Below are 26354 nucleotides of genomic sequence, written 5' to 3'. Positions count from 1 at the left end.
ATCAAACAGAGGGAACCTCGTGCACTCAAAAGTTACATGGTCTTAAACTGGAAGTGAGATCTTTAGTCACAGGAGATGGCAGGAATGAGAATATGAGACTTGTCAGGTATGGGAATGTCCACGGCTATATTTCCAAAACCAATCTCAAATGTGTGATACATAATAGGATTGGACAATCTTAACTGAATAAATGAAAGAGTGAATGAATGACTCGTACTGCACAGGATGTAAGATCTCCCAGTTATGTCATTGGTAAGTAGCTCCTTCAGGCTACTCTTAGAAGTGAGAAAAGAAACCCACTGCCCTAACCACTTCCTGCAGTGCCAACATCCGGCAGCACCAAGAGAATGGAGGTAGGGGGATGGGATATGGGACAATCACATAGAAATAACAGCGGTTACATTTCTTCCCATTGATGAAATAGAAGCATTACATTTTTAAAGTTTATTTATTTTGAAAGAGAGAGAGAGAAAGAGAGAAGGACTGAGAGAGGGAGAGAGAGAGAGAGAGACAGAGAGAGAGAGAGAGAGAGAGAGAGAGAGAGAGAGAATCCCAACCAGGCTTCACACTGGCAGCCAGAGCTGACATAAGGCTCAAACTCATGAACTGTGAGATCATGACCTGAGTCAAAACCAAGAATCGGATGCTTAACTGACTGAGTCATCCAGGTGCCCCAGAATCATTACATTTTTAATGGCCTCTGTGCTTAGATTCTTAGCTTTATTTTATCATACTTTCCTTCCAATAATCTTGTTCTCTTTAAATTTAGGAATACAGTATCCATTCTGAGGAGAATTATCCCAGTTCAACTTGAGAGCTGAAAGAAAAAGAACAAGGGAGCTGATGTCAGGTCTCAGTTCAGAAGTTGAGAGGTGGAACCAGACTCTGCTTCCCCCATGCCTGCACCTGAGCAGCACCCCATCACCAGACAAAAGCACACAACTGACTTTATTTCATTTTACAAGTACAACAATATGTCTCCTTTGGACACTCAACCCTGCTTGACAGTCTTATTATAATTCCCCAGCACAGTCATCTGGTCACTTTCTAAAACAACCATTCACTCCTTCTCTTGTCTGGGTAAGTCTCCTTAAATTTCTGTTCATTCTCGGCTAATCATTTCCCTCATATTTATTTTGAAAACACCAGTCAATCAGACAGGAACTTTCTCATCTCCCTACTGCTAGACCTACCTACCACTTGTATGTCAAATGCCACTTGTATGTCATCTTCCTGTTAGTGTCAGGTCAACTCTTTTACTTCAGATGGGAATCCTATGCTTCCTGCCCTCTCAGGGACTTTGCTTCCGCAATAGTTTTCTTCTGTTCTTTAGAGAAATATTTTCTTCTCTGGGAGAACTTCAATTGGTGTACGAATATGCTCTCGCATTTCCTATCCAAACAAAAACACATGTTTGCCACATCTCCCCTTCATGTGGTAGCCCCATCTCTGACCATTTTCGTAGTTTTCTAGTTAGCTTGTAGCTGGTGTCTCTCATTTGCTCACCATGCATTTCCTCCTCAAAGGCCTCCTTCACAGATCTGAGTCTGACAGTCACATATCTGTCTTATTGTCCTCCCTCCTCTTTTAAAGCGATAGCTAATGGGGATATCAGTTAGCTATTGCTTCATAACACATCACCCTAAAACTTCGTGGCTTAAAATAACAGTCTCATTGCTCTTGAGACTGTAGGTCTTCTAAGTGGTTTATATGGTCTTCACTTTTCTCACTTATGTGTTTATGGGCCGCCGTGAGTAATGTGGCTCTGTTGACCTCTGTTGATCTAGGTTGGATTTTTCCATGTTGAGGATTGGGTGTTTCCAGAGTGGCCTCATCTGGAGATTTAGAAATTGGCAGGTTTTCATACACTGGCCAACTCCATTCTCCTAGTTCTGTTCATCTAGAAAATAATAGTGCTGATCTATTGGTGGCAATTCTTGACTTTGTGCGTGTTTGTGTGTAATACAGAGAAACAAATTAGAAACCATTTTATTCCTCTACATCCTGTAAATTGCATGGCTTTGCTTTTAGAATGGAGTCATTTTTCATTTTGCAGTTTCTGATCGTGCCAACGATCAAAGGAAGGATGAAGGACGATTAAACACATCCTTACTTTATTCCATTTCTGTGTGAAGACCTGTATGAACAGGAAAATTATTTTAGGATAAGTACCTGTGCAAAAAAAAAGTCAACATTTTTTTTGTGACTGAGGAAGCTGTCATAGATAAGTGAGTTGTCTCTGAAATATGTAAAACCTTTTTCATATGTAAATAAAGTAAAACCTGGCAGCTTAGCCATCTGTGGGAGTGTGAGAGCTCTTGAAAAATGACTCATTCAGTTAGGCATAGATGTGAAACCATATTTGAGTGTAAAAACTACACTTTTACAGAGCTACAGAGCTAAGAATGCTGGAGATCACCACACATTCCTGCCAACATAGTATGTTTGCTTCTTCCATCCTTTTTGGTTCTTTGGATAGTCTAGTAATCAAATTAATATAGGACAGATTAACAGAAGGAAAATAAATTTAATTGCACACATACAGGATGCCCATGAGAAGATTAGACCCGAGGACAATTGAAGCTTAAATGCCATCTTACACGAGGGGATGAGATAAGGGCCTGGAGTTTCAAAAAGAAGGAGGGTGATTCACAGGATAATAAAAGGAGCAGATGTTTGGTAATTAGATGTTTGTCCTGCCACACAGATAGGTCATGTAGATGCAAAAGTTATCTCTTGGTAATAGCTCTCTTTCTCAAATTCTTGTAGGTAGTTTAAGGGAGAGGTAAAGATTTTTCTTGAGTCTGCTGGGTCTTGATTGCCTTCAGCTCAAAATAGCCCACATGCCAAAGTGGCACACTTTGGGGAGATGTTCTGAAATAGTTCAGATGTTGAGAATAGATGTGGGGTCATTAAAAACATTAACAAATACTACAGAAGTGAGAACACTACAGGTAATGAGTACTGACTTTTGCAAATGGTCTGATTTAGTATGTAGAATTGAATATTGAAGGGCCTATAGAGATCATTTAGTTGAATGCCATTAAGAATCTGAGACCAGCGAGATTGAGTAAGTTGCCAACAGGACATAGAGAGTGTGGGGCACAGCCAAGATCAGACACACAGGCTAGTGACACCCAATCTTCACCACTGTCTTCCGGCTGTCGTAGCTCCTTTACTGCTGAGAAAAATCCTCTACCGATTTTAGTGTATTTCTATTGCATGTAAGCCTAAAAAAACCATCCCGTGTAGGCTCAGGAATTTATTATCAACTTGTGTGTTCCAGATTACATATTCAAGCTTTTCTTACACAGAAAATTGACATCTCGATAGTTTTCATAATAAGGTATTTAAGATATTTTTCACGAGGTAAGATATGTAAGGCAAATCACAAGGCTATGTCTTTTAGAATTATCTTTTCACATGGCAATTTTTCAAAAGTGCAGTTTTGGTCATTGTTTTATGTAACTCACCTCTGAAGGAGTAATCAAAATCTCCAAATCTGTGTTAAAGTGGAAATCCTCCATGGCTGCCCTCATTTGAGGGAGGCAACTTTACTTGATGTCTTACCTTCGTTCCCCCTCTACCCCCCAAAACTAAAGGACATCATTCCTAGGAAAGGTTGATACCCTTCTGGTCATTAATTGGAGAATCAGTTGTCTTTCTGGCAAACAGAGAAATCTATTTGAAATTTTAAAAAAACTAACCTGTTTGGGTTTCCTTGCCCAACAAGTTGGGAAAAACAAATGATATTAAATTTTTCATCCACTTGCCCAATGTCAATATAAAATTGAATGTTTCTGAGATTTAAGACTATGTGGTAAAATTTTAATTTTGTCTGCTAGAGGGGGACCTACATCTAGTGTAGGTTAATCTAAAACAGTGATCATTTAGAATAATTTTAGTCTATATTTGGAATTGAATAATTTGGTAATGATTAAAATTTACCAGTTAAATTTTGTTTCAACTGGGACTAAATTTTGTCTGCATATATTCTTGGAAAAGCAGAGTACTCAGAGATTCTTAATGATGTAAATACAGAAACTTTTCGGGGAGTAAGTAATGAAGGGTGAGGACATTGGAGTCATTGGCCAGACTGGAAGTCCCATGTCACTGTCATTCAAGCAACTGCGGACAAGTTCCTTAATTGCTATTTCCCATTTTGTAAAACAGGGATGCGTGCTAACACAACACACAATAATGGGATCAAGATAATTCATACGTTGTACTTAAAGTGCCCAGTACCTAAAAAGAATTCAGTGATTCCCGTCTAGGTGGCTGGGCTAATGGCATACTGTTTGCATCAGTTTGGGGCGGGGGCTGCTATAACCAAGTACCAAACACACTGGGTGGCTTATAAATAACAAAAATTTTACTTTTCATAGTTCTAGAGGCTGGAAGTCTGAGATTAGGGTACCAGCATGGTCAGGGGCTGGTGAGAGCCCTCTTCCGGGTTGCAGATTGCCAACTTCTCCTCTCTGAGTGAACTAGCTCTCTGGTGTCTTATAGGGGTGCGAATTCTAATCACGAGGGCTCCACTCTCCTGACTCAATTACTTATTAAATGGCCCACCTCCAAATACGGTGACCCTGGGGATTAGATTTTAACATATAAATTTTGGGAGGGACACAAACATTCAATTCATAATACATACTAACCTGCTACATCACCTGGGGCTTTTTTTGTTTGTTTGTTTTATTGATTGATTGATTGATTGATTGTTTTTAAGCCTAAACACCTATGCTAACAGCTCATTTAATTATCATTCACTTTTCTCTTTTAAAAAATGATAATTGAGGGGCGCCTGGTTGGCTCAGTTGGCTAAGTGTCCACTTCGTCTTAGATCATGATCTCATGGCTCCTGAGTTCGAGCCCCACATCAGGCTCTGTGCTGACAGCTCAGAGCCTGGAGTCTGCTTCAGATTCCGCGTCTCCATCTCTCTCTGCCCCTCCCCCACTAGCGCTCATGCATGCTCTCTCTCTCTCCTTCAAAAATAAATAAACATTAAAAAAATAAAAATAAAAAAATGATAGTTGAAAGAAGAATATCTGGTTAGTTGAAGGTAGGCAGAGAGAATGGTTACATAACCAACTCATGTCTTTTTCTGTATCATCTCTCTCTCTCTCTCTCTAATCTCTATCTATCTATCATCTATCTTCTTTAGGGGGAGAGTGGCAGAGGGAGAGAGAGAGGGAGAGAGAGAGAGAGAGTGTGGAGAAGGCTCCACACTCAGAGTGGAACCCAAGGTGGGGCTTGATCCCACGACCCTGGGATCATGACCTGAGCCGCAATCAAGAGTCAGACACTCAACAGACTGAGCCACCCAGGTGGCTCTATATCTAGCATCTATCTATCTATCTATCTATCTATCATTTATCTATTTTTCTATCATTTCTGTATCTATGACATTCTTACTGTTCTTTGAATTAGTGGTAACATCTTACTGATTTCCTCATTGATTAATGACTGGTTTCCTCACTAATGACTTAAACAAAATCCTTGACATCTGTTCATTTTGTATCTGTCTGAGATAGAAATCTTTCTTTAAAAATGATCTTTTAACAGCTACAACAAAGAAAACATTTTCTAAATTGCTCAGAAGAAGCATTTTTCCCCCCCTAAACCTCATACTCGCTAAAAAGTGGCCAGGTTCACATTTTTCTGCCAAGTGTCAAAAAATATGTTACTCTGCCGGTTTGATTTACTTTATGTTAAATGACAAGTCACGCCTGTTACCAAGAAAGATATAACAACTTTGTTTGTTTGCTTTTAAATTCAGTGCTTATGTGTGAATTATGTCACATTGAAATCTGTAAATGTCTAGTGAATTTAAGATTTACATTTCAAATTTCATGCACATACCATTTATTGAGCAGTAGGGTGCACGTTTAGTGGGTAGCTCTGTAGTTTACGTGGATTCCCGGCTTCACGTCGCAAACCATGTTCAAAAGCTGTTTCAGCACGACTTCCATGTACTTGTTGTAGCTTCCATTCAATTCTTTTATCTTCCCGAGTGTTCGCTCGTCTACTTCCTCTGAGAGATTACTTTGAGACCCCATTACCTGACAAAATACAATGGACAGAATTCACCACACTATCCATAGTAAAGTGTAACTGGTCTACTACTTAAACTTGTTTTGGCCTATTTATTAAAGATTGTTCTAGAGTGTACACATTGCGTATTATTTTTCTAGAACTTTCTCAGAGAATGGATACGATCACCAATACCATAAGTGGGATGGATAAACTTTCCTAAAAAATGAAAGGTGGCCATGGTCAGTTACTTCTACTTCTAGGCTGGTCCCCACACAGTACAAATTGGAGGCACATTCACAATCATCCTCCATACTCAGGAGGTTTTTCCTGTACTGCATTTTTCATATATTTGTAAGAGTTGCCATACAGTTCCTCTATCTTCCACATTGCTTACTTTTCTGAATTAAAAGTCTGGAAAGTAAAGTGGTAAGACATCATTAAATCCCTTGTGCTGGTTTTCAAAGAGCAAATAACTGATTTGCCAATTTTTTAAATATATTATCTAAACTGATTAATTGTTGTTTTCCAGGAAGGTATAGTCACGATATGCCCAGTAAGGTACTTTTACATGCATGTGTATCTCTTTTTGGATAATAGATAATTTTGAAAATTTTAATATAAAGTGGATTTCTTTCATATTAAGATATACTTGTCCATTTACTTACATTATATATTTAGATACAGTTTAATATATCTTTCTGGTTACTCTTTTATCGACAGTGATTCCCAGTATTTCCATTTATCTCCAAGAGATTTGACCAAAATATAATTTCACCAGGGGAGTTACTAATTTAAAGGAATTCTTCAGTAAAATCCTTTGAAAAGTTACCCTTTGTAAAGCAATCAACTCCTAATTCATCTCCTTTGTAAACTCAGCCTTTCTTAAACATGGTATTGTTAAGGCAACACAGCTGTTTTTTGTTTGTTTTTCTCTTCTGTGAATGTTTACACACAAGGAAGGTATGCATTAAGTTCAGTCCAAGAGACTCCACTAATGATTGACTTCTATTTCAGGGTTGTTAGACTATTCTAAATTCTAGAATTCGCATTATCTTTCTGGGTCCTAAACTTGAAATCAAACACAATTGAAAGCTATCAGGTTCAAGTTCTTTTCTGTTTATATACCATGCAATAAGGGCTTCCCAGTTCAAAGAAAATCATTTTAAGGAAATATAGCTTCTAAGACATCAAGTAACTTTTATAAAATAACATTGAGATAAGTGAGCATACAAGGAGCAGACATATGGACTGAATTTCTCTTGCTAGGTAGAAGTTTAAAAATGGAAGAGAACTATTTACCAAAATAATTCTACCAAAATCATTTTTTTCCTCTAAAGCTACTATATTAAGTGAGATTCTACCCCACTAAAAAAAGTCCTAAATCCAATGTTTTAAGTGTTGAAATATTTAAAAGACAAACTATTATAAAATTATTATCATTTTTTTCTTTGGAGCAGTGTTAAAATAGCTATTATTAGGTTAGATTTCTGCACTATACTGTAGGACTTTGGAAAAGTTTATTTCAACCTTAGGTTCTTTTTTTTTTAATTTAATTTAATTTAATTTAATTTAATTTAATTCAATTCAATTTTATTTTATTTTATTATTTTATTTTTTAGTTTTTTTTTAATGTTTATTTATTTCTGAGACAGAGAGAGACAGAGCATGAGTGCAGAAGGGGCAGAGAGAGAGGGAGACACAGAATCCGAAGCAGGCTCCAGGCTCCTAGCTGTCAGCGCTGAGCCCGACGCGGGGCTCAAACCCACAAACGGTGATATTATGACCTGAGCCAAAGTTGGTCGCTCAACCAACTGAGCCACCCAGGCGCCCCTCAACCTTAGGTTCTTTATTTCAAAGCTGTCCAGTAGAAATGTAATATGACCCACAAAGCAAATCATACAAATGATTTTAAATTTTCTAGAGTCACATTCAAAAGGTAAAAAGACTGGGTAAAATTAATTTTCGTAATATATATATTTTTGAGAGAACGTGTGCACACGTGTGCATACCCCTCCTCCACCTCCCCCACACACATACACACATCTGTGTGAGTGGGAGAAGAGCAAAGGGAAAGAGAGAATCTTAAGCAGGCTCCACACTCCATGACCTTGGGATCGTGACCTGAGACAAAATCAAGAGTCGGATGCTCGACCAACTGAGCCACCCAGATACCCCTAATAATATTTTTTATTTAAGCTTATATTCTTTTTTTTTTTTAATTTTTTTTCAACGTTTATTTATTTTTGTGACAGAGAGAGACAGAGCATGAACGGGGGAGGGGCAGAGAGAGAGGGAGACACAGAATCGGAAACAGGCTCCAGGCTCTGAGCCATCAGCCCAGAGCCCGACGCGGGGCTCGAACTCCCGGACCGCGAGATCGTGACCTGGCTGAAGTCGGACGCTCAACCGACTGCGCCACCCAGGCGCCCCTAAGCTTATATTCTTAATATTATTATTTTAATGTACAAGCAACACAAAAATTATTCCATTGTTTTTCATATGAAGTTTTTGTAATCTGGTATGTCTTATACTTACAGAATATCTTAATGTGGACTAACTACATTTCAAGTTTCATTAGCTATATGTGAAGTGGCCACCTTTTTTTTTTTTTTTTTTTTAATAGAATTGACTGTCAAGTTAGTTCACATACAGTGTATGCAGTGTGCTCTTGGCTTTGGGAGTAGATTCCCATGATTCATCGCTTACCTCTAACACCCAATGCTCATCCCAACAAGTGCCCTCCTCGTGTTCATCACCCTTTTCCCCTCTCCCCTGCCTCACCCCCATCAACCCTTAGGTTTGCTCTCTGTATTTAAGAGTTTCGTATGGTTTGCCTCCCTCTCTGAAACTATTTTTTCCCCTTCCCTTCCCCCATGGTCTTCTGTTAAGTTTTTCAAATTCCACATATGAGTGAAAACATATCTCTCTCTGACTGACTTACTTCACTTAGCATGATACCCTCCAGTTCCATCCACATTGCTGCAAATGGCAAGATTTCATTCTTTCTCATTGCCAAGTAGTATTCCACTGTATATATAAACCACATCTTCTTTATCCATTCATCAGTTGATGGATATTTGGGCTCTTTCAGTAATTTGGCTATTGTTGATAGTGCTGCTATAAACATTGGGGTACATGTGTCCTTATGAATCAGTACTCCTGTATCCTTTGGATAAATTCCTAGTAGTGCTATTGCTGGATCACACGGTAACTATTTTTAATTTTTTGAGGGACCTCCACACTGTTTTCCAGAGTGGCTACACCAGTTTGCATTCCCACCAACAGTGCAAGAGGGCTCCCCTTTCTCCATATCCTTGCCAACTTAAGTTGTTAATTTTAGCCCTCTGACCAGTGTCAGGTGGTATCTCAATGTGGTTTTGATTTGTATTTCCCTGATGATGAGTGATGTTGAGCATCTTTTCATGTGTCTGTTTGGTGGCCACCCTTTTTGACAGTGCAGGTTTAATCCACAGATGACAGCTACTACTATTAGTTGTGTTCTTAATGTGGTTTTCTACGACAACATGATAATTTTCTGAAAGGATTATAGTAGAGATGGTACATAGCAAGGAGCCTAGCACTGAGCAACCAATCAGGAAATGTTAGTGATTTTTCACTGATTGTGTTGCTTGTACTTTCTAGTTTTTTAAAGCCATTATACACTTTCAGAAACATTGGAATACCCTTTAAAAAAAGGCTCATAATCTCATGTCTCATCCTGCATAATTAAATATAATATTTTTTCTGAGTTTATTTGATGCACAGTAATTTGAGTTTCTACATTGTTCCCTAGACATTACTATACCAATAACTAACCATACACTATTTTTTTAATTTTTTACCTTATTTTAAATTCTTATATAGTTAACATACAATCTTATGTTAATTTCAGGTGTACAATATAGTGATTCAACAATTCTATATATTACTCAGGGCTCATTAGGTGTCCTCTTAAACCCCTTCACCTATTTCACCCATCTCCCCACACACCTTCCCTCTGGCACCATATACTATTTTAGACGGCCTTCCATGGAAAGAATTCCATACCTTTATATCTGCAGACAGTGTTGATTTAAACCATGCAGGTGAGTAAAGAAATGAACATAAGCTCCACAAAGGATCAGTGGCATCTTGTCCACTGATGTATTACAAGTGCTTCAAACACCTCAAAGTGGATGCCCAATACCTATTTGTTGAACTGAATAGAACGATCAGATCTCTAGATATTACAGAGAACTTATTACCTGTGTTCTATTGCTCTCGTTGGCAGAAGCCTTCTATCTGAATGCTTAGGACACTACAGAAATTAGAAGTTGATCATTGTGTGACATGGGGTGGGTACATTTGATCAAAGGGCACCCTTTAAGGACTTCTCACTGTTGATTTTCAAAACTTCAGTGTTGAGAATGATACATATAGGTTTACAGCTAAATGACTGATGGTGGTGAAATCTTTCAACATTCAGTACGTTTCTTTATAAATAGTTCAAATGTTCCTGTCTAAGGGAAAGCAGAAGTTCGGGTCCCACTATCATGAGCAAAACACCATTTGGCATGCTCAATATATGGTTGCTTCAAGGAAACAAAATGTTTTCATGATATGAATTCAGGAAGAAAGATGAAGATAGAAAAATCATCATTATGCTCCAGGCGACTATTTTCATTTCTCCTGTTGGGATTCATGATCCCTCTAACTTCTGCATTAATAATAGATTTAATGTTTCCACTGTGGTCCGATTCCTTTTAGCAATGTCATATCTTCTTTAGTAGAAGATGTTATATTTGGTAGCAATGATAAGGAAGGAGAAATAAATCTTCAATAAAACAATATTTGTTGTTATACAACCGACATTGGGATACCTGCTTTTGTTGATATGTCAGGGGAATGGAAACAGCACATACATTAACAAGAGCTAAGACACAATTAAAAAAAGTAACATCGAGGTGTCTCACCCACAGCAGGCAGAAAACTGGCTTCTTGGGTCTCCTCCCAGACCTCCTACTTGCCCTGGGTTAATGATGATGAGATTTAACTGGAATAGCAATATGTCTGACATATGGAGGTCATGCCAAGGAAGGAATATCTGTGCTAATGGTTTTACAATATGCTTGAAGTTAGTGGAGGCCTAAACATGTTGACCTTTCGATGTGAGCTTTTGATCAACTAGCTGTAAAATTGGCTTAGAGCTCCAATTATGAGAGCAATGAGGAGTTTTAATTATTTTCCAAAGCAGAGAACAAATATCCTGAGCCAGATTTACATCTTATGAGATTCTTCTGAAGAAATAACATTTCAAGAGATTTAACCCAGTTACTTTCTAAAATTACAGTCAGTTTTGTTATGACTTAGAAATATAAGTACATCAGAAATATCCTGCATAAAATAATAAATGCTGACTGGTGTTAGGGATAACTATTTTCTCAGGTCCCAATATGTTATGGGTCATGACAGGACTCAATAAGGAAGATAAAGTCACAGAAGAAATGGTAGTTACTTATTCTCTCAATGAATATTTATTGTACTTACTATGGAACAGACACTATTTCATTGTTGGGGAAAATAACAGAGAACAACACATAGACCTTATTGTTTTGGTGTTTATAGTGCAGAAGAAAAGACAGGCAATAAGTAAAAAATGTAAATATATGATGTATCTAGTAGTGTTACATGATATGAATATAATGGAAAACTACTTTCTTTTCTAATGAAAGACACAGTTTTAAATAAGGTGATCTGAAAGATGAGCTAACAAATGAACAGAGATCGAAGGAGGATGAATATGTCTAGAAGATAATGATTCCAGGGAGCAAATACAGTATGTGCAAAGGCACAGTTGGAAGTTGTGTGTTCAATCTGTTTGGGGAAGAACAGGAAGACCGATATGGCTGGAAGAGACCAAGTGGAGACAAAAGTAGTAGAAAACGTTACAAATGACCAAAGCAGATCTTGTTGCACATTGCTGAAAAGTGGTCTGGTGTTTCCTTGTGATTTCCTTCTCATTTGGCTGGTTTCTTTCAATAAATCTTTCATAAGAATATAAAGAAATGCTTTTTCCTACACGAGCATTTAAAAAGTATCTGCAGTTCACAGTAAAAAGTGGGTGCATGACATTTTCAGAACTGACAGAGAGATAGCCAAGGGCCAATCACGGAGGGCTGTATACACATGTATAGATCTAGGATTTTATGATTCTATTTTTGAAAGACTGATGAGGAGAATTTATTTTTGCTGAGTGGTCCACTTCATTCTGGGAAGGACTTTTTCTTTTAAGAAGGAGCCCCCTGGAAAAGTTTTTCCTATCATGGGATTCGATTTCCCTGACCCTCTACCAGCCCCACATCTACTCCCACTAAAATAAAAGTTGTAAGTAAGGGGATTTCCAAAGTGCTTGAAGTTCATCTTTCAATGTCAGCCTTTACTTATGTTTCTATTGGGGGGAAAAACCTTTATATCATATAAACTTTAGTTGTAACACACAGAATTTAAAAAAAAAATTATAGTCATATCGCAGTAAGAAAAGGAGGATGTTGGTTCTGAAATTTTCATGCACTTTTTTTTCACTGTAAACTATAGATATATTTAAAATGCTAGCGGAGGAAAAACCTTTTAAAAATATTTTCATGAAACATTTGTTGAATGAAGCCAGACAATTGAAAAGGAAATAATAAAAAAAAATACCAGAAGACTTTGTAGCAATTTGCTGAATCTGCCATATCTACTTTGGTCATTTTTTTTTTTTTAACGTTTATTTATTTTTGAGACAGAGAGAGACAAAGCATGAACGGGGGAGGGGCAGAGAGAGAGGGAGACACAGAATCGGAAGCAGGCTCCAGGCTCTGAGCCATCAGCCCAGAGCCCGACGCGGGGTTCGAACTCACGGACTGCGAGATCTTGACTTGAGCTGAAGTCTGGACGCTCAACCGACTGAGCCACCCAGGCGCCCCTCTACTTTGGTCATTTGTAAATCTTGAATATACCAAAGAAAGTTGACCAAGAAACTCATTCTATAACAGTGTGAAACACTTTTTATTGATTGTAGTGGTAAATATTAGTAGACAAAAAAAATATGTTTTCTGAAGTGTTTTTCTTAATAAAATGTGTTCGTCATCTGTGGTGGGAATAATACGTTAACCAGTCCCTTCAGTTTGAATATTTGAAAATATGATTTTTAATATGGACTGCATATTAGACTACACTATTGATTGATACTTTAGACAGCAAATCGAAAAGTCTGGAAAGTGAACATGTAAAATCAGTAATTCTGTAACGTATAAGATTTAGTCTGATGTTCAGGCTTAGTTGAACTGGGTCTGCTCAATCCGTTGTATTTTTCCCCCTTGATATTCTGCATTACACTTCTTGAATATTAATGTATTATAATCTATACCACATAGAAAAGCTGTGCTTTCTTACTTACCTTAGATTGTTTCAGTCGAAACTCCTTATCTCTCTGCATTCTGTACTGGTTAATTTCTGCCATGGCTTCCTCCTTAGCTTGCTTCAATCGCTTCTCTTTCCCTGAATATTAACAGTGGCAAAGGAGGAATGAATTTTTTAATCGACATGGAATTTCAAACTTCAATTCTAAAAAAATAAAATAGGCGAGGTCTACATTGTTTTCCTGATAAATTTCTCTAAAATGGTGAAGTTCATTAAAGAACAATATTGAAAAACACCTTACTTTTTCAATTGGGTTTTTTAGAGCATGGAAATGACAACTTTCTTTCACACTTATATGTTTAAATAAAATATCTGCCCATTTACTCACAGCAGTAACAGCCAGAGAACAGATTTTAGCTGTCACTTACTCGGAAAGACATTATTTGGTCAGATTTTCTGTCCTGATTTGCTGCCAGGAATACTTCAGTCCACACCAACTGGATCCGATTTAACACTGGCAGATCTCCAAAAACACTACAAACATGCAACTCAGACTCTATCAAACTGACTTACAATTTTTTAAAGCATTTTATTGGGATTTTTTTTCTTAGCATTTGTTGACTCTAGAATGTCTGATTAAGCCCCACAGCACATCAAAGTAGGTATTTTTTTGTAGTAGCTTTCTCTGAGGGGGACTTGAAAGTGGCTGTAAAACCAATTGTTTTTAATGGTTAGGAGACTTAGTTAAATAGCTCTCTTTTCTTTTATTAAGAGCAAAGGTGTAAGCCTTAAGCCAGCAGACAGCAATGTAGATGAAAGTTTCAGACAAATACAATGCTGCGGGGATCATTAGCTAGACACATGACTTTTTTTTTGACAACCAGAGTAAATTTGGGGTGGGGGGTTATAGACTAATATTAATTGCTGCTATGCCCCCCAGCACCTTCAGGGGGTTAGGTACTAATGCTTTGTGGTCATTAAAACTTTAAAGAAACTCCAAACTGTATTAAATTTTTTTTTTATCTGAACCCATTGTCCTTCAATTTCAGTTAAATACCTTCATTCTTTTGCTTATTTAACAGTTTCTCTGATAGTGTCTCAAGCTTTTGCTCAGAATTTTTGTCACCTGTTTGTTATATTGTGCAGACCTTGAACTAAGTAAGCGTGTTCTCATTAAGCAGCGTGAAAGAAAATCTTAACATAAACTTCTGTCATCCACATACATACATGTTTTTATATGCCTTCACTTTTACATACCTCTGTAGCATTTGAGTGTAAATGGTTCCTGAAGCTCTCTCCCTGCTAAGCATGTAGTGTTTTGCCAGTTACTGTACATATATGCGGAATAAAGATAGATTTCCCGAGTTACAAACTGACGTGTCTCTTTTAATGCCTGTTGTCCTTGAATGGGACTGAGTAAGCCTCATGCAGAGCAGACATTTAGCTACGTCTTTACTCTCTATAAAATCCAAGGTTTGGTGAAAATTAGTGCTCTTCTGATGCTTGAGGCTTAACGGAACATTAACAACACTGCTTACTTTTTTTCTACTTAGTTAATGCTCATTATCATTTTGTATTTACAGATTCCTTAATTCTCCACATTTCTAACCATTTTGTGGCAGCTAAACACTATTCACGGAACAAATGCACAATATGTTGATAGGGGAAACTATCCCCTGATCCTCAGCCTTCTCTCTTATCACGGCTGTCATTAACATTAGGACAAACATATATTTAACGTGTATTAACGTTTTCTTGGTAATAATGGGTTGTGGGATTCATAATCACTTATAAAACAAATGACCTGAGACGTCACTACTCTTCCATGTTAATTACATAATATATAAAAATATTGGGTTCAAAGTCACAACTCTAGTACATTAAATAATAATAATAATAATAATAATAGGAAAAGCTCTGTGTGCCCTACCCTGGAGCAGAATCCAGTGCTCTACTTAAAAGGCTGTATATTAGCTCCATCATACAGTGACAGGCTCAGAGTGTGTCTGTGATTCCCCCGTCATGGCACCAGTCACCTGCTGGTTCTCATTCAATTAAATAGGAGAGCCACAGGGAAATTGCTGCTGGCACAGCCATTTTCTGGACAGACTCAGCAGCTGCCGCTGTGTGAGAGCCTGCATATGCTACACCTGATTTAATCCAGTGGAAGAAACTGGAGCCTAAAGCTTGCTGTTTGACTAGAGGTGAAGCAAAATGCATGCATGAAATCAACTTCCATTAACCTCTAGCTTTCTTCTCTGTCTGTGTAGGAAGATTTCCAAATTTTAATATTATGCCTTATCTTCTTAAGCATTAAAAGTATTCTGGGACCTAAGCATTTAGGTTTATATTCTTATTTCTCAATACTGTCTGTATCAAACATAAGGACGATCATATGGAACAGTCCAGATTTTAAATATGACAATCAAATATTTGGTCCCAAACTTCCTACAAGGTCATACAGGCTTATCAGGCCCAAGGCTTGTTTGCTTTAGAAGACGTGGTTATCTTATACTACTAAAGCAGGTGCTCCAGAGTTGTGCAGGAAAGGATGGTTTTGATTTGTCCATCCATTATTCATTCATTGTTTATTGAACACCTACTATACATTCTGCATAGGGCTACAAATAGAAGATAGAGAAATGCACATGGTATGGTCCTTGCACGAATACAGTGTAATTTGGAAATGTGTACATGGTGCTCTGGCTTCCAAGAAGAAAATGCAAAATACATAAAATTGTGAAGAATACATGTAATCAAGTAGGAAAACAATGGAACATATGTTTTGGTTCTGTTTGTTCCATGGCAATTGAAAATCACACATTTATGGAAATCTTCATTACTTAAATTCTAGACAATCAGTGCTTGCCATCCATCCCAATAGTCGTGTTATGTCTTATGTTATTAGGGTAAACAGGGGCGCCTGGGTGGCTCAGTCGGTTAAGCGTCAGACTTTGGCTCAGGTCACGATCTCTCGGTTCACGAGTTCGAGTCCCATGTCAGGCTCTGTGCTGACAGTTTGGAGCCTGTAGCCTGCTGTGTGTTCTGTGTCTCCCTCTTTCTCCGCCCCCCCCCCACTCTGTCTCTCTTGCTTTCAAAAACAAATAAAACATTAAAGAAGTTTTTAAAAATTATGTTATTAGGGTAAGTCAAAATATAAACAACTGGACCCAGATATGTAGAATGGGGGTCAGAGGAGGCTGCCAAGCGGGGTCAGGGGAGACTTCTCAGGAGGGGATGATTGAGCTGACTTTTTAGGCAGGACGGCAATGGGGATGAATATTTCATTTTGGAGATTAGAACAAAGCACAGAGACCCTTCCTAAGCTAGTTTTGGACACTCTTTGTAAATGGCTACACCTTAATAAAGGTATTCATTTTTTAGACATGTGGCTTGTCATGCAAATATGCCCTACATTCAACATGCCCTGATTGAGATATTTTACGGGAAATTTTGTGGAAGGGAAAGAGAGGGGGAAAGATGTTTGAATTGATTTCCAGGTGATTTGTAGGAAAAGAATTAAAAACTCAATTTGGGCAGGTAAAACTCAATTTGGGAGGAGGGAGTGCAATGTGAAGGATGGGATCTCCTTGGTTTTGTGGTTAGGAGAGGCCTTTTAAATTGAGTGTCCCAAATGCGAATGAACCCTTGAGACACAGAGACCCTGTTCTGTTGACTGGATTGTTATATGGGTTTTGGAATTTGTTTAGGGATGAGGACGATGGGATGTTTATTATTATTTCAGAAGAGAATCAAAATTATACACTAGGCACAACGGCAGTAAGATATTAGAAGCTTTGTAACCTTAAGCAAATTAGTGTGTCTGCGCCTGAGTGTTCTCATCTATAAAACAGATTTAATAATTTACCGCAGTAAGTCATTAGATGTTTTAGGAAAAAAAAAATGTAATTAAAATGCTCGACAAAGAACAGCTATTTGATTATTTTTAATCATGATTAGGAAAATGAGCCCAGTTTCTGGGGAACTTTGATTAAGAACGAAGATAATTAATACAATGTGAGTTTGAGGAAAAGTCCTGAGGCTGTCACTAGAAAAGCCTCTGTGGGCTTCCCTGAGGATATCCAAATGGAGATAGTTAAGGCATCTGGACAGACAAGTTTGGATCCAGAAGCAAGTTCTGAAATGGCTGTCAGTCGTCTGGGTTTGTACATGTGCTAGTCATAGGGATAGGATTTGGACTGCAACCAAGGGTGAGTGTACAGAATGAGGAGAAAAGAGAGCTAAGGTCTCAAACTGGGGGGCTGCCAACATTCAAGAGATAAGAAAAGGAGGAGGACTCTCAGGAAAAGCCTGAGAGTTAGTGGTCAGAGGAGTAGGGGAAATCAAAGAAACATTCAAGAAGGATGTGGCCAACAGTGTCAAATGCTACAGAGAATGGAAAAAAGAGACATTTAAGCAACGAATATTACTGAATATCCTCTTTGTGCCACACGCTGTTTCTAGATCTATAAATACAGCAGTGAAAACCATAAACAGACCAACTTTCTATTCTCATGGAGCTTGTAATTTGAACGTATTAGGTGGAGATAGAAAGCAGAGAGTTTAGGGGCACCTGGGTGGCTCAGTTGTTTGGGCATCCGACTTCGGCTCAGGTCATGATCTCATGGCTCGTGAGTTGGAGCCCCGTGTTGAGTTCTGTGCTGACAGCTCATAACCTGGAGCCTGCTTCGGGTTCTGTGTCTCCCTGTCTCTCTGCCCGTCCCCCACTCATGCTCTGTCTCTCTCTCTCTCAAAAATAAATAAACATTAAAAAAAAAAAAAGAAAACAGAGTTTATGATATGATAGTGATAATAAGTGCTATGAAGAAGAAAGAAGGAGCCTAAGGGATAGAGAGATGGTGTTAACTTAGGTAAGCCTTGTCTTTTGGGTGAAGTGATATATGAACAGAGACCTAAAAGAATAAGACAATTAGCCATGCAGCTATCTGAAGGGAAAGAGCATTCCAAGTAGAGGCAACAGCAGATGCAAAAACCTTGGGTATGTGACATGCTCGAGAAGCAGCAAAACACTATCATGGCTGGAAGAAAGAGAACAAGATGACTGAATGTTAGGAGACGATACTAGAGAGGTAGCAGTGACGGCAGGTCACACAGAACTCATGGGGCACGACAAGGCTTGTTTGGTCCTTGAGATGCTAAATTCATGAAGGGTATTTAGCAAAGGTGGGGCATAACACTATATATGATTTAAAAAATTTTATTTGGCCGGTGTGGTGAGAATAGATTGTAGGGGCAAGAGAGAATCAGGAAGACCAGTTTGTAATCTATTGCAATAGTTCAGATAAATGTTAACGATTGCCGGAAATGGTAAAGTAGCAGAGGAATTAGCAAGAAGCTATATATACTTTGAAGGCAGAGTTGATGGATGAACATGAGAGAGAGAGATAAGGCAATGATGACTCTAATATTTGATTTTGGGAATAGAGTTAAGAATGCAGTTTAACTGAGATGCCTGGTAAACAACTAGCGACGGTAGTGAGAAGGGGGATGTTCGCATGACTTTGGAGATTGAAGAAGCAACCAGGGCTGGAAATAGCAAGTTTAGGAATCATCATTTATGGAGCTGGTTTTTAAAGCCATGGGTTAGATGTGATCACATAGGCAATATCCACAGATATAGAAGAAAACAGGTTCAAATTGGGACCCCAACTTTAGAGATTAGAAAGATGACAGATAGCCAACTGTGAAAGTGGTGTCCCAAGGTCAAATGAAGGAAAAGTTTCAAAGATGAAAGAGGGATCCAGTTGTGACCGAGATATCTAATTAATAAAAAGGTTAACAATATTTGTGGTCTCGGCAAAGGGAACTTTGCTGGAATTACAGCGACAACAATCTGGTTGAAGAGGGTATTATGCTAAGTGAAATCCGTCAGGCTGAGAAAGACAAGTACCATATGATCTCCCTCATATGTGGAATCTAAACAAAGCCACAAATGAATAAATAAACAAAAAGCAGAATTAGACCTATAAGTACAGAGAACAAAATCATGGTTGCCAGAGGGAAGAGTGGTGGGGGGATTGGCAAAATGGGTGAAGAGGAATGAGAGAGACAGACTTCCAGTTATGGAATGAGTAAGTCACAGGAATAAAAGGCACAGCATAAAGAATATAGATAATGATATTGGACCAGGGTTGTATGGTGACAGATGGTAGCTACCCTTGTGGTAAGCATAGTGTAACGTATAGCGAAGTTGAATCCCTATATCGTACATCTGAAACTAATGTAGCATTGTGTGTTAACTACACTCAAATAAAAAAAAATAATGAGAAATTTGAATAAAAAAAGGTAGACACAAGGAATACAGGCACCTTTTTACAAAAGGGAACAAAGAAGATAAAGGCTCAAGACAGTCAGTCAAGTGGATTTGACAGAAGACGTTGTGAGTTCAATTGTGTCCTTCAGAAGGATATGTTTAAATCCTAACCTCTGGTACCCGTGAAGGTGACCTTATTTGGAAATAAGGTCTTTGCAGATGCAATCAAGTTCAGATGAGGTCATACCGAATTAAGATGGGGCCTACATCTTATAGGAGTGTTCTTATAGGAGAGGGAAATTGGGACATAGAGACAAAGAGGTACAGAGAAGACACATAAGGGAGAAGGTCTGTACTTACAGAGGTAAAGATTAGAATGATGCAGCTCCAAACTAAGGAAGGCCAAGGATTGTTGGCAATCACTGGAAGCTGAAAGAGAGGCATGACAGATTCTTCTCCCTTAGTGCCTCCAGAAGGGACCAACCATGCCAGCACCTTGTGTTTGGACTTCTGGCCTCCAGAACTGTGAGAGAATACATTTCTGGTCTTTTTTTTTTTTTAACCATCCTGTTTGTGGTAATAGTCACAGAAGCCCTAGGAAACTAATACAGGGGAGCACAAGAAATAGACCGAAGTGCCAGCTGAGCACTGGAAGCAAGGCTAGGTATCCACGTGCGTGGCAGGGAGAGTAGACATCCAAGTGAATGAGCCACCTGACAAAAATATGCATGAACCGAACAGAGGCCACCTTACTTGATGTGAAAACAAAGAGCACTTTGTGAATGGAGATTGTGGTCTGCTACGAATAGCCATTTTTATTCTGTTGTGCAGAAGAAAAACAACAACAACCTTCCTTGGCTTTTGGGGATTGTGAATAGTATGATAAAACCAACCTGGTTCAAAGAATGTCATTATTTTGCTCACTTGCTACAAACATTGGATAAAGTCATGTCACCAGAAAAACAGAGCAGCAGAGTTCCTTTGGTTACACAGTTTCTCTGCCGACCCTAATCTCTCATTTCATATCTTTGCTTCCTTGGTATTTCTTTTGCAACTCTTTGTACTTGTATTTTCCTTATTAAAAAAAAATGGTTAGTAGTTTTGTGTAGATTCTGGATTGAATATAATCAATTGCTATTCCTAGATGAAAATGTTCTGTGGCTGTTTTAATATGTCCCACTTGAAGAAATGAAAGTCCAATATACTTACAAATACCCCATTAGTCTGTGGACTGTTAAAAAAAGAGAGAAAAAATTTACAGGCCTACAAAACACACAAGACAGGGCCATGAAATTCTAATATAACAACTTTTATTTTATTAGTTTATTAAAAGCCATGTCTTCATGAACCAAAATATTCACTTGCATAGAGAAGAATTTATTAAATCAAATCAAGGTGCTTGTTTAAATAATTTGGAATATCTGTCTATTTGGAAGCAAATAGGCAATTAGATGATTTAAAAAAAATATTTATGGTTGGTGTCCTATAGACCCAACACAAACGAATCTGCATTATTATATTAGCTGATGTATCATCAAAGTAGATAGTCAAAATATTGTCTTAACTATTTATTTTGCACTAAAGTATAATTCAGAGAGGCCCTCATAGAAGATTGTGCTTCAGAGATCAGTGGAGCTCTATTATTCTGCTGTACTTTTTGACAGAATTCTTTTTATTAAGTAGTGGAAGAATATTCATAGTTAACATTTATTGAACACCTACTATGTGCCAAGTAGTGTTTTAAGTCCTTTATACATATTAACTCAGGCAATCTTGAAAATTCCATGAGGCAGATAGTGTTATCTCCATTTTGAGGCCAAGGAAACTGAGACACAGTGAGGTTCAAAGATAATCTGGCCAATTCACCCACCCAGTAGGAGGCAAAAACTGGATTTGCCACCAGGCAGACCAGATCCAGAAAGCCAGCACTGACCACACCATCTTGGCAGAAAATTCTAGGTGTGTCCTTCACTTTTATTAAGATTGTCTATTGCTTGTAGAACGTTTTAAATATACCTACTTGTTCAGTTTTTCTCATGTTCAGATTTGAACATTTACATTGTTTACCACACCTTCCAATTTATATTCTGTAATACAAGTTCTAATTTTGAGTTAAACACTATTTTTGTCAGCGGCCAAAGTAGATAGACTGAGTGTTTATTTGTGAGAAAGGCTATGGTTCACCTTTGGAAATAATTAGGGATTATGGATTCTCTATGTGATGTTGAGTCACGTGTATTTGAGCATTTCAAAAGAGCTGTAGAGTTTTCCAAGTTTCAATGGGTGTAAACGGAATAAATGCTGATCTCATAACAAGCCATAACTACAAGTAAAAATACCATATATTTCAGAGGAACACAAGTCTTTTTTCTGCCTATTGATGATGGTACCTTGAATTTCTAATCTAATTCTGTTGAAAGTAGTTCAGTCGCCCATACCTGGAACTCCAGGACAGGTCTGATGTTCTGCTGTAAAATATGTAACTTGCCTTGGGCCCACACACTCACTTTTATGTTTTGATTCATGCAAATTTTTAAGGCAGAAGGTGTTAATTCCAAGTAAGATAATTTAAAATAGTGCCAAACTACTGTGATTCCATCTAAAATCGACCTAACAGCAAGACTATTTTGCACGTAAAAATTTGTGTCTTAACTATAAATATAATTTAATCTGTAATCAGTAAACACAGGCCGATATCTGAGCTTTCCTAGCCATCTACTAGAAGCAGTCCAACTTTCCCTCATTACAGGAAAAGCTGACCCAGAACTAGCAGCAGTTGTTAAAAAAAAAAAAAAAATTAGATCGTCCTAATCTTTTATTCCATTCTCTTATTTTTATTCCTTATAGTAATATATAAGTATACATATTATGTTAGTTAAAAATAAAAATAACTATTTTGATTATACTCTATCTTAGGTATAGTTTTCTGATCCTTAAAACATCATGGCCATCTATCTATCATCTATCATCTATCTATCTATCTATGTATCCATCATACGTATGGCATATATATAAATATATATATATATGTGATATTTATATATTTCATATATATATCTTGTATTTCTATCTAAAAAAGAGTCAAACTCAGAGATGTGGAAACATAAGGAAAAAACCAATGCTTTTTCTACTCTGTTGTTTCACAGCCCAACTTTTTGAGTCTGCTCACCATTTTCCCTCACATCAGCCCAGCCACAATGTTCTCTCGTGACCGGTGAGTGTCTTGAGAGCAGAGACCTGTATATTTCATTTCCAGAGACCTAACAGCCTTCAGGAGAATTCCTGATACATCAAGTCTACAAACTCTTATCTATATCCCTTAAGGCAAAGCATTTATACCTCATATTGTATTATACCTCAGCAACTTCACGAGCTCCAAGGCAGTCCTTTTTAATGGAATATATTAATATTTTTGCAGCATTATATATAAATATACTACCTTACTAATCTTGCATTTTTCTAAAATGATTAACATGTGAATTGCCATTGTTTTTTTCCCCCCTCTCCGTCCTTCCCTGTCTCCCTCTCCCTCTCTTTTTCTCTTTCTTTCTTTTAGATATATATTAAGGAGTCCTTCCATGTGCAGATTTCTGAGAAGCTTTCACATAAATGGATTTAACAAAGAGAAAGTGATCCTAGACTTCCCATGATGGTGGCCACTATTGCGATGTATTGGTTTTCATCTGAAACTATTGTCAGATATTCAAATGCATTGTTTTTTGGGGGGGGAGAAAGTGAAATATATGGGTTTACAAAAATGATGGCTATCTGTACCTCTCATGGCATTATTCCTTTCTCCTTTTTATGTTCATTTATGCATTTATCTCACTAGAATTGTTTACGGAAGAGTCTAGGTCTACTCATTAGTGTATATAACAAAATGGCTTGGAAACAGTAGGCACTCAATAAATATTTACTAAATTAAATAAATTAATAAATTACAAAGCCAGTGAAATATGAGAAAGGTGGCAAAATACCAGGTACAAAAGGTAGTATTTTATTTGCTACAGAATGCTTGAGAAGTCAGTATGACGGGTGCAGCAACTGAAGTTGTAACCAAAAACTGTTACCTGCTGATAGCTACGTAAGCAAGCAGCTACTATCTGGAGAAAACTGTCCTTAAAGCCTATGCTTTGTGAGGCAAAGAGGACAGACTGACATTCTCCGTAAAATACAGCGCAAAGGTTGGTTGTGGAAATAACATTTGAAAAAATATTTTCCAAAATGTTTTTATGGCCTGGATACTTATGATTACTGGTTGCATATTGGCTTGAATATTTATGATTGAAGACCAAGGGAAAAAGTACACAAGTACTTCAAGTTACTGGCAAATCAAATGAATGTTTTGTATGAAAATAAGATAATACGTGGTTTACAACACTGCCTTCTGGGGAAGATTGTCCAAGGACAGCATATTCGCTCGCCGAAAGGCAAACAAGGTTGGCTTTTATTTTTACTATGAAATCTGTGTCTAGAAAGTTTTGAGTGGTCCTCTCCTCCAAACAACTTGCATGATTCACAAAGCCTTTCTTCTCGAACGGCTTTGCAAAAGACACACTGGCAAAAAGCAACTGAATCATATGATATTGTAATTTTGCTTTTTCCATGATGAGGAAGCAAAGGTAATGCAATTCTAACATCTTAAAATAAGTTGGTCTTCTGTTCTGGAAGTTCTAAACGTGGTTAAAAATTTGCATAAAAGATAAGGAAGTTTTCTACACTGCTTCAATCAGCAGGTCCTTGACTGCTTTGTTTTCGGTAAAATTACTCTGCATTCATACCATTTTGCAGTCATTTGCATGGTTTGTTATAGAAAAAGAAATGGAGAAGTAGGTAAAGTTTGTCTTAAGTTTTTCTCCTTCCTTTTCTCTTTGAGCACCTTCCACATGATGAAGTCCTCCTTTTGCCGCTGTTGGTGGTTACATTGCCCACCGCTCAAGAGATCAACTTAAGAAAGAAAAATGATTTTACCTGTGATCAAAAAACCCTGTGGAATGAGTAGTGCCTCGCTCTGGTTTCTTCTCTTGCATTATAATGCACTGTTACAGCATCCCATTCCATACATCTAAACAAGCTTTTGCACTACGTACTCTGTTCCTATCACTCTATTCACCCAAAGAGTTGCATCAACATTTTTAAGATGGGGCCACTTCTTACTGAATTTTGAATCTAATTGCAGGGGCAAGACATGTCATTAGGAAGAAGCTAATAGACACAAATTATTATAGATTAAATAATAATGTGATATGAATCAGGATAGTGGAAAAAGCATAGTTCTTATTCCTAAATTTGAGTTGTTCATTGACAACATGTTAGTTTATTCATTATGAAAATTATGAAAGTTTTGTATAGTGCAGTTGTTAAGATCTTCTCTGTACCATTTGTACTATGTGTGACTTTAGGCAAGTTGCCTAACTTATCTGAGCATCATTTCTCCTCTTTGCCAAAAGAGTTGGTGTGCGTAAATAAAGTAAGAATTAAGCATGGTGCCTGCATGATATTTTCTATCTTTAAAATATGACCTTTGGCAAATGATGAATTCTCAGTTTTTACATACATAATGTGGAAATAATAGTAGCATCTCATTCATATGGTTGTGGTGAATATCAAAGAGCATAGGAAGGGGCTTGACATTTACTGAGATCATTCTGTACTAATATAGAGATGCATGACTACATAAAAAGAAAGTTAGAAAATGAGAATAAAATGGAAATATTTAAAAAATATTGGCAGTTAAAAGCCAATATTAAAGAGGGATGGGAACCAACTGTTAACTGTTACTGTCACAATTTTATAGGAACAGAAGCTGATGCTTACAGAGGGTAAGTAATTTGCTCACGTTCACTCACAAGTAGATTCAGTCTGGAAGTTGTCTATCTCTTAACCGTTTCACAATATTGAGAAACTGAGGCGTGGCAACATTAAGGAAGGTGCAGAGACAAGCCTCAAGGCCTTGTCTCCTTGTAAACTCAATGTCCACTGTCATTTCATTTAGCACATGACCTCTTTGGAGGATCTGGGTTAGAGAACTTCGTCCTCTGGGTAGCCAGAGGGACATATGACTGGGTAGTTTCAGTGAACTGGCCAAGCTTTCTGAGGGTGTGGTGGAAACAGGGTTTGAAGCAGAGTCTGTCTGCCCTTAAAGGCCCATGCTCATTTCGTTGCACCCGCCTCAATCATTTTGTAACAAATCCCTTATAAGTAAGACAGGACGGAGACTTACTCTTCTTGGCTTCCTCTAGCTTGTCCTTGGCCCTTTTTTCTGCCTGAAGGAGCTGGTGGATCCCCTGAGACTGGCTGGTCATGGCAGCCTGCTTCGAGTTAGGTGGCTTCTGTGAAATCCGGGAAGTGGCACATCTATTTATCCTTTAAGAAATCACCACATAACTCAGATTGTTGTGTCAACAGCGAGTTCTAAACACAGGTGTTTGTTCCCAAATGGCCTGATTGGGCCAGATAGCTGGGCCCCAAGGAGAGCCCAAGGGTGGAATCCAGAAAAGCAAGTTCAGTCAAAATGAGGAAGCTGAAAACTTGTCATTTCAGCTAACTTCAGTCTTCTATACAAAATAAGATTTTCATGGGGCATTGAGTCTACTTATAAAAAAAGCAAGTAAGATACTTTTTGGCAGATTAGCTTCTTTCTTCCAAGAAATATTGACTTAT

The 26354-nt window shown here is 37.8% G+C and overlaps 1 protein-coding gene and 1 long non-coding RNA gene across 3 annotated transcripts; one reads left to right on the top strand and one right to left on the bottom strand.

Moving 5' to 3' along the window:
• Positions 1-699: 699 nt before the first annotated feature.
• Positions 700-26048, bottom strand: ATP6V1G3 (ATPase H+ transporting V1 subunit G3). Of its 2 annotated transcripts, none has more exons than XM_040463528.1 (4): positions 25915-26045; positions 13455-13555; positions 5864-6063; positions 700-817 (listed from the first exon to the last, which is right to left on the bottom strand). In XM_040463528.1, the coding sequence occupies exons 1-3, from the start codon at positions 25994-25996 to the stop codon at positions 5890-5892; spliced, it is 357 nt and encodes a 118-aa protein (XP_040319462.1). In that variant the 5' UTR covers positions 25997-26045; the 3' UTR covers positions 700-817; positions 5864-5889. The 2 variants fall into 2 exon arrangements, with proteins under 2 accessions (XP_040319462.1, XP_040319463.1); XM_040463529.1 differs by lacking the exon at positions 700-817 and adding an exon at positions 4351-4589 and having other exon boundaries at positions 25915-26048.
• On the top strand, positions 828-3693 carry LOC121022423 (uncharacterized). Its single transcript, XR_005786936.1, has 2 exons — positions 828-1080; positions 2057-3693. It is a non-coding gene; the product is annotated as an uncharacterized LOC121022423 (long non-coding RNA).
• Positions 26049-26354: the final 306 nt, after the last annotated feature.

The sequence above is a fragment of the Herpailurus yagouaroundi genome, unplaced genomic scaffold (genome assembly GCF_014898765.1).
Source record: "Herpailurus yagouaroundi ecotype Mexico unplaced genomic scaffold, PumYag 403, whole genome shotgun sequence".
Classification (NCBI taxonomy): Eukaryota; Metazoa; Chordata; class Mammalia; order Carnivora; family Felidae; genus Herpailurus; species Herpailurus yagouaroundi.
This window is presented reverse-complemented; position numbering and strand designations above follow the sequence as displayed.

What these genes read in the sequence shown, in the direction of transcription:
- ATP6V1G3 (XM_040463529.1), bottom strand. Translation starts at nt 25,996, where the DNA reads ATGACCAGCCAGTCTCAGGGGATCCACCAGCTCCTTCAGGCAGAAAAA. An exon ending in GCTAGAGGAAGCCAAGAAGA is followed by an intron (nt 13,556 to 25,914) that starts GTAAGTCTCCGT and finishes GTTAATATTCAG; the next exon opens with GGAAAGAGAAGCGATTGAAG. An exon ending in TTCGACTGAAACAATCTAAG is followed by an intron (nt 6,064 to 13,454) that starts GTAAGTAAGAAA and finishes GTATTTTGTCAG; the next exon opens with GTAATGGGGTCTCAAAGTAA.